The 8,735-nt window shown below is 41.2% G+C and overlaps 1 protein-coding gene across 1 annotated transcript in view; it reads left to right on the forward strand.

The window, feature by feature from the left end:
• Positions 1-602: 602 nt before the first annotated feature.
• The window catches only part of LOC101847811 (RCC1 and BTB domain-containing protein 1), a gene marked incomplete at its 5' end in the record, with an annotated part of 18,546 nt that continues 10,413 nt past the window's right edge, over positions 603-8,735 (forward strand). Inside the window, 6 exon segments of the mRNA XM_005095151.3 lie at positions 603-793; positions 1,514-1,569; positions 2,950-3,020; positions 3,691-3,744; positions 4,991-5,088; positions 6,673-6,803. Coding sequence (XP_005095208.2) covers positions 603-793; positions 1,514-1,569; positions 2,950-3,020; positions 3,691-3,744; positions 4,991-5,088; positions 6,673-6,803 — 601 coding nt within the window.

An 8,735-nucleotide genomic window follows, 5' to 3' on the forward strand; every position in this document is an offset into this window, starting at 1 on the left:
CCCCCCAGTTAAAGAATGGCAGCAGTCCTCAATATTTTGGGGGAGGGGATGACTATAAATACTCGCTTTTAATTTTAAGGACTAGCGGGCTAACCCAGATTTCGGGGGTTTCCAGAAACCTTGACCTGCACCAAAAGTGGCATTGCCGTGCCTATAGAGGTTTGGTTTTATTGGTGTGTAGATTTGTTTGGTTATAGAGAAAACTCTCTTTCTTTTTTAAAGAAACTGAACAAGGGTCCAAGAACTTTACCTTTGATTTTCTCAAAACTTTATTTAACCCTATCTGTATGCCCTGGGGTCATTTTGTACCCTTGGGGTTGTATTCTTCACATTTTAGAATACTTCAAGTGCGAAGGTCTCTTTGTCACTTTCAGTGTTTCTCAAATAATTACTTTGACAGACTGCTATGCCAAGCGTACAGATTGGATTAGCGAGTAAATTTGACCTTTGGAAAGTGGTGGCACAGAGTTTCCCCGCGTCGTATGGATACGATAGTAAAGCACGACATATGTATAGGGTTAAAAGCGACCATAAATGACAAGAATGTATCCGAGTGAGTTTTGTCCCTGGATGTGACAGAGTTACCTCTCCTACTACCACAGGTACGTGGAGGTGGCGGCCAGCCACTACAGTCACATCTCCGCAGCCATGACGCAGAAGGGCAAAGTGGTCATGTGGGGCCAGTGTCGCGGTCAGTCCCTCACTCAGCCCCGCATCACTCGCTTCTCCTCCACTGACGACGTTTTTGCCGCGTTCTCCACACCTCCGGTGTCATGGCGGATCTACTCTGTCGGTGAGTGGTGAGGGGGGGAGGGGGGGGGGGGACATTTCTCTCTCCAATACCCATGATGTTCGATGTTCCTCTAATGTCCCGCCAACGATAGTGCCAGAACACGTCTGCTGGGACATTTCAGTGACCCACGTTCAGTACTTTTCAAGGACCTCTGAGGGAGTATTGGGTTCCTGCGTGCTGTCGGCATTGCACCACCGTGCCAGAATGGAGAGACTGAGATATTCCTTTAATCTCATTCCACTCCTTTCAGTTGTTGGATGTGTTTCAGTGTGTTCTTTCTTTTTCAGAAACAGTTTTCCTCTGTAGTGTCTTGAGGCCGTTCCCAAAGGGGAGACATTAACCATGTTCTTATGCACAGTAGAATTATAATTGTAAATGGGCTGATTCATCAATGTCATTCTCATAGCTGTGCTTGAACTGCAACAGGGAACTGCTGCTTTTTCTTTCCTAATCCTTACTATCGTCATTTTCCTCTACTTCTTTTGTATGTTTGTCACACTCTTGTTGTCCGCTATTTCCAGGGTGCCTTGATAGTTGAAGCAGACTTTGTGCTGTTGAAGCTAGAGAGATGAGCTGAATAAGTCTGCTTCCCTGTAAGTTTTTAAGGACTTCTCTGTTGACATCCACCCCTGGGCGCTCATATGACCTTATGCAGTTGCAAGCGCCGTAAAACCTTTACTAAAACAAACAAACTAAACTTAGATAATTTGTTACTTTCAGATCTGGTGAAAGGAACTCGTATTGCAGACACCATTGCTAAAGCCTTTGATAACCCGGTAAGTTATGCTTCAGTCCTTCCCAAAGGTTGCTGGAGGGTGCATGCAGGTAGATGCTTATCTTTCTTGTTTGTCTATACCTTTCTGTTCGCTCATCATCTTGATTACTGTAACATGTTTCCTTCTGGATTCTTCAACTGACTGTTGTGTAGTGTGAAATGCCCCAGAAGGGAGTTGAACATTAGTGGCCTGAGACATTGTCAAAAGTTTGACAGCTTGAGCAGAAAGTATGATAACGTAGGAAGCGTGAAGATAAAATAAGTTATTTCTCGCAATCTTCATATAAAGATATCGGCTGAAAGCTCACTGGGATCAAATTTGTAGATTTCCAGTTGATGCCATTTTTTTCATATATATAACATAACTTTTAGTATTTCCTACGTATAATGAATTGTACAAACTCAACCTACACATTTGAAATATCTATTTCCATAGGGTAAAAATCGGAGAAGTAATTCAGTATGTCAGCACCACTCAGATATTGTGGGTAGAGCTGTACGGAAACTACAGGAGAAGAAAATAACAGCAAAGTTAGATTATTTTTTAAAATTCAGAGTAACACCCCATAGAGACTTTATTACACTTTTTTGTGACATAACATAGTTGTTTTGGCTAAGACAACACCTGGACATGGATGGCTGGTGCCTCTATAAATAAATCATTGATGGTCAACATAGTTGTTTACAGGCAGTTCATATACAAATGATGAAAGAAAATTGTACATATTTTGGAAAATATGAGGTTCCAAACTTTGAATCAAAGGTTCTCAAAAACACCAGCATGTAACGACAGCCCCTTTTTTTCAACAGAGGTCTTCCCATGTTTTGTGTTGATTTCACTGAAGTGTTGCGTCCTTTGATACACATACACATTCAAGTTGTGTGGGAAGAGCTATTTTTGGCCTCCCCCCTTCCTCCTCCCTCTCTCTTCCCTGTCTCTTCCCATCTCCATTCTTTTTCCCAAAGACTCTGAATGGACAGCAAAAATTATATTATCAAGAAGAATTTAGAGAAAGCCAGACAGGCCTTAATATCTAATTCTGAATTTTTCACTTTGCTGGGAAATCTGACAGCTGAATTCAAAATGTTTGTTGGTATAAAATGAAACTTTGAGAAAACAATTCGGGTTGAAGAGATAAAGAGGGTGGGTGGTTGGAGGGCGCCACTTCTTGGCTTTATTTTTTTGGCTATTCATCTGTTTCTACTGTCTCTTTTTTTTTTCTTTTCTCAGCGCCAAACCAATGGGTTTTTTTTACTCAAACTAAAGAAAACTAAGATAAGACATGCTTGAAACATTGACAAGTATTTTTCATCGACTGGGGTTATTGCATTGTTTTAGATTTGTTCACATAGTGGTTTTGTTTTGTTTCTCTTGTGACAGGAAAACAGTGATCTCAAGTTTGTCGTTGAAGGCAAAGAAATTCATGTTCACAAAGCTATCCTAAAACTGAGGTGAGCTTACTCCTATATCCGTTTAAAGAGGTTCTTGAATTTTAAACACAAAAACATTACGTTATATGATAGCCCTTTCCTATGATCCTGGTCAAACTTGCTCCAAAATATATATGAACAACCAATGTTTGACCCGGTTTTGGCTGGGCAAGCTTTTTTTCTTTTTGTTTCTTCTTCAGGAAAGCTTAGATATGACGAAAATAGATATCTGACTTTAAGCTGTTGCCTTATGTTTCATTTCTAGTATTCTAGTGAGAAAAGAGTACCTAAGAAGGTGTGCTTTGTCGTATATGATCTTGCCAGAATGAGCCTGCAAAGCAATAAAAAGAGGACTTGAACTCATGACGGTTGATGAGGAAAGACAAACATTACAAAAACGGTTTTTGTTATAGAGCAACCAAGAAGAGAAATGAGTTGCGAACAACGATCACTGATATCTATTTAACACTTTGCCATCACAAGGCTCCCATAGTATAGTAAAAACCGTTGCCATGAAAGAGAAAGGAATTTTGGGGGAAACCCAAAGGAACTGGGTGGTTAACATAGCCCATCAGCGAGATGAGATGGCTAAAAGTGTTAAGACCTGGCACTTAAAGATGAATAATATATTACAGGTGTGAAATCATTGCATCCTAGAATATGGAACTGACTAGCATTTTGGTTTCTTCAGGTGTGAACATTTCCGCTCCATGTTCCAGTCTTGTTGGGATGAGGACAGCAAGGAGTAAGTTGGCTTTTGTTTTAAATTTGTTTGTTTGGCTTGGTGGTCACTAAGACATTTTTCTCTCTGTCATGAAAAAGACCATTTATTATTTTTTTTTTTTAGGTTAGAACAAATCTTCAAAGTTATAACGCAAACACAAATGCCTAATTCATTTCTTCTAAGGTTTTAAGTTGTTGGCGTAGTAAGAACGTCTGTTTCTTGTTTCATATCTTCAATGTAGCAGGGATTTGTTGTGCGCATTAAAATTCCAATTTACTATTGAGATATTTTCACTTGTGTTCAAGTTTAGGTGGACAAGCAATGTTTTTAAAAAAATGGTTTACTCTATATCTAAAGAAAACAATGACGGTTTAGGCAATTGTGTTATATCTGAGCTGAAATGTTCAAAAGCTGATCAATAGTGTTTTAGCGACTTAGGTGCATGACACCTATGCACGCACTTACATTATATCAACAATAATAAACGGGATGGCTTTGTACCTGTGAGTCGTGAGGGTATAAAAGGTGTGTGTGAGTACATGTTTAACTGTGTGCTTTAGTTCACAAACAGATGTCTTGTTGGGTCTCTACAGTGTCATGCTCTAACTGTGTAACTGGAAGAGATAGGTCAACTCATTTTTTGTTTTTTTTGTTCTTTGAACATTGCCGGGGTTGATCCTGAGATCATCTGTGAAAAATCAAGAGTCAGCATGCTCTATAAATAGTATAAAAGTACATCGGAGTCGTTTTTTTTTGGTTTTCTTTTATTTAGACTAGAAAGACTGTGTGCTGACAAAGTTTCCAAGAAATCAGTCGCATATATCGCTGTCAATATGTCTGGCAGGGAGTCGGTGAGTCAGAGTATTGTCAGAGAAACGCGACTGGTTCTCTTACTGGGATTGGTTTTGTTCTGTTCCTTTTTACACATTGGTTGATTTGAGGGAGGCTAGGGTTGGAGGGGAGGGAGAGGGAGAGAAGGGGAGAGAGAGAGAGAGAGAGAGAGAGAGAGAGAGAGAGAGAGAGAGAGAGAGAGAGACACAGAAAGAAAGAAAAAGAAGCAAAAAAATTTGTCCTTGCCCAAAAGAAATTCAGGTAAAAGTAAAGTATAGCCTCATTTTCAAACTGTTTGACCTAGTCTACGACATCTGATGTGACAGTGTAGTTGCAGCCATGTTTCACATGGACAGGACACAGCTGAATGTGATCGTTGTGACATGCGAAAAATTATCTAACTTCAACAATAATGTGTCTCTGTTCCTATTTCCAGGTCCATTGAGATCAGCCAGTATGGATACTCCGTGTACCATGCCTTTCTACGCTACCTCTACACGGATGAGGTGGATTTGCAGCCGGATGAAGCTATAGGTATGAAACAACGGCAGTTTTGAGTTTAGTCTTTCTATGATGTGGTGCATGATTATTTATAAAATCCCTTTTGAGTCCATTATCAACTGATTTTGGGTAGTTAAAAGGTGCCAGTTATAGGTCCTTTATACCCAGTGCCTTTAATCAGGGAAATACTAACAACTCATGGTATCCCCCTGGCCCAAGCTCTCCGGCTGGTGGCAGAGAGACATCTCTTTCTTCCTGCGACACCCAAAAGGGTATAATCAGCGGATAAAAGTAAAAGTAAAAAGTAAAGTATACCCAGTGTTATTTGTGCAGTCTATCTTGTGCTCGAACCCAGAACATCGGTACTACATGTCTCTCTCAAACATGTTTTGACTGCTCGGTGTATGACTCTGTCCTACGTCACTTTTCACCATGGCATACAGGGCGGAGTCTTAATAATAATTATAATAATAGATAGCATTTGTATAGCGCATATCCCCGCTCAGCAGCAGGCTCTATGCGCTTTACACTATATTATTACCCCAGCAGACCATAGAACACTCCGAAACATTCTCAGCTTCCCGGGAAGCATACAGTGCGAGCAGCCGATTAAGCGCTCAAACACTAACAAACTGACAAGATCTTTCGCTGTCTGTAGCCGGGTACCCATTCCCACCTGGGTGAAGTGAGGAAAATTTGTGTAAAGTGCCTTTCCCAAGGACACAACGTCGGACCCTTGACGGGATTCGAACCCACGACCTTACGGTTGCGAGTCCGAGAGCCTAACCACTAGGCCACCGACGCCTCTTACTCCATGCAGTTCCCCTGTTGTTTCTAGTTTGCTTTTATCACTGCACTGGATTGTCTTGATGTGCTTCTCTTTATTTAAAGCTGACAAACATTAATTTAGCCCCAACTGTATATGAGGCGAGCTGACAAAATGAGTTACTTCTCGCAATCCCCAAATGGAGATATTGGCCAAAAATCGACGTTAGTGGGTGGTTGGCGGGTGTTCTGGTGTGGTTTGATTCTTCTTTCCTATCAAACCTCTATCGTTCTTCTCTCCCCTCCTTTTTTGTGTTTGTTACTCTCTTGTAACACCTCTAGTCTTCGATACTTATATGACCTTATTGTGTTGCAAGTGGCGTAAAACTTTTACAAAAAAAACCCCCAAACCATATGTGAGGCAAACTGACAAAATGAGTTACTTCTCGCAATCTATAAATGGGGATATTTGCCAAAAATCGACATTAGGGTCAAATTTGATGCCATATATTCTTTAAATATAACATGCCTTTTATTATTTCATACTTATAAATTGTAAAAGCTTCACCTATAAGCGTGATGTATCTCTTCCCATACATAGGGCTCAAATCCGAGAAGTAGCTCATTTTGGTAGGTGGTTGGCGGGTGCTCTGATGTGGTTTGCTTCTTCTTTCCTATCAAACATCTATCGTCCTTATATCCCCTTCTTCTTTTTTATGTTTGTTTCTCTCTTGTAACACCTCTAATCTTCAGGCGCTCATATGACCTTATGCGAGCGCCGCAAAACCTCTGCTATAACTAAAACAAACATAACTCATTTTGTCAGTATACTTCATATACTGTATGTTTCAGGTCTTCTGGATTTGTCCAACGCGTACTGCGAGAGTCAGCTGAAGCTCAAGTGTGAGGCCATCATACGTCAGGGTATCGGGGTGGACAATGTGGCTATGTTGTACGCCGCCGCCATCAAGTTTGGGGCTCAGGTAGGACAAATTTCTCTTCTCTCTCTCTGTGTCTTACTCTCACTGTATCTTTCGCTCTCTCTCTGTGTCTCTCTCTGTCTCTTATTCTCTCTCTTTCGTTCTGTCTCTGGTCTTTCACTCTGTCGCTCTCTTTCTCTCCCCCCCCCATCTCTCTCTTTGCCTCCCTTTTTCTCTTTCTCTCTGTGTCTCTTTCTCTGTCTCTTTCACTCTCTCTCTCTCTCTTTCTCACCCTTTCTCTCTTTCTCTCTGTCTCTTTCTCTGTCTCTTTCACTCTCTCTCTTCTCTCTCCCTCCCTTCTCGCTTCCTCTCCCTCTCTCTCTTTCCCTCTCTCTTTCTCTCTACCTTTTTTTCATTCCTCTTTGTCACTGTTTTTGCCCCTCTCTCTCCTCTCTGGCTCTCTTTCTCTCTCACACATGTCTTTCTGTGTATGTCTTTTTCTTCCTCCATCCCCCCTCTCTCCCCCTCTCTCTCTCTCTTTCTCTTACTCACTCTCGCCTCTTTGTCCCTGTCTCTGTTGCTCATTGTTTGCTCCTCTTCCTCTCTCTGTGTCTCTGTGTGCTTGACTCTTTCTCTCTCCTTCTCCCTCTCTCTCCCTCTTTCCCCCTCTCGTTCTTTCTCCCTCTCCCTCTCTCTCTGTGACAAACATCTGTCTCCTCTCTATCTCACTCTCTGTACCTCTTTGTGTTTCACTCTATTACACGCACTCCTCTCTGTCTCTGTGGGAGGAGTATTGGAGTGAACAGGGTGGATGGTTGGCCGGTGATCTGGTGTGGTTTGCTTCTTCTTTCCTATCACACAACTATCGTCCTTATCTCCCCTTCTTCTTTTTTATGTTTGTTACTCTCTTGTAACACCTCTAATCTTCTGGCGCTAATATGACCGTATGTGGTTGCTAGCGCTGTAAAACCTCTACTAAAAAAACAGCAAAAAGAACAAGTGAACAAAATAATGCCCAAGTTGAATCCACAAAATTATTTGGATCTCTCCCGAAAGTAATTGTATGGGATAGAGCTGTATATATACGGTATAACACAGATTGCTCGATCGAATTTGTCGGGACCGGCTTCGGTAGTTTGAGTGATCCGTAGTTCGAGTGTAATCTTTCAAAGATAAAGAAGAAGACCAAAGAAAAAATAAAACGGAACCGCAGGCACAGTTTAAGGGCTGTGTGATTTCGAGTCTTCTGTGTCCGACCTATCCGTGTTATACTGTAATCTATTATTATTATCGTTGTTGTTGTTGTTGTTGTTGTTGTTGTTGTTGTTGTTGTTGTTGTAATAGAATTATATTTTGGATGTACCTCCCTGCCACATGATAAACATAGCTCTGCAGGGAGATGAAAAACCGTTTTGTGCTGGATGCAGTGCCGACTTTATGATCAGGCACATCCTAATAGAATGTCCAGACTTCGGAGAGACCCCCCGAGAAGAATTTTTTTATTTTATAAAGACAGTGGTCTTCACTCCTTAGTTTAGTTTTAGTAAGAGTTTTTATCAACTGCATAAGGCCATATGAGCGCGGTCTTCACTCCGAAATGTAAAAAGTACTATACTATACTACTGTAGTTTATTTTCTATGCTCCTTCTTTCCTATCAAACATCTGTCGTCCTTTTCTCCCCTCCTTCTATTTTGTGTTTGTCACTCTCTTGTAACACTTCTAATCTTCGGTGCGACTTATATGACCTTATTGTTTTGCAAGTGCCGTAAAACTCTTACTAAAACTTTTTTTTTTAAAGCGAGTATCTGTGTCTGATGGGCTGGGACGTTGTACCCCTCTCTACCTAGGTTGGACTTGACGAAAGGGGTCTGCGTCTTTTATGATCTTTACTGTGTCGATGAAGACGTCACACATTTACAATGGAGAGAGATACAGGGGTTGAGGGAGAGGGGGCGATTTAGAGAGAGGGAGAGAGAGAGAGAGAGAGAGAGAGA

Source organism: Aplysia californica, unplaced genomic scaffold (genome assembly GCF_000002075.1).
Source record: "Aplysia californica isolate F4 #8 unplaced genomic scaffold, AplCal3.0 scaffold00096, whole genome shotgun sequence".
NCBI lineage: Eukaryota > Metazoa > Mollusca > Gastropoda > Aplysiida > Aplysiidae > Aplysia > Aplysia californica.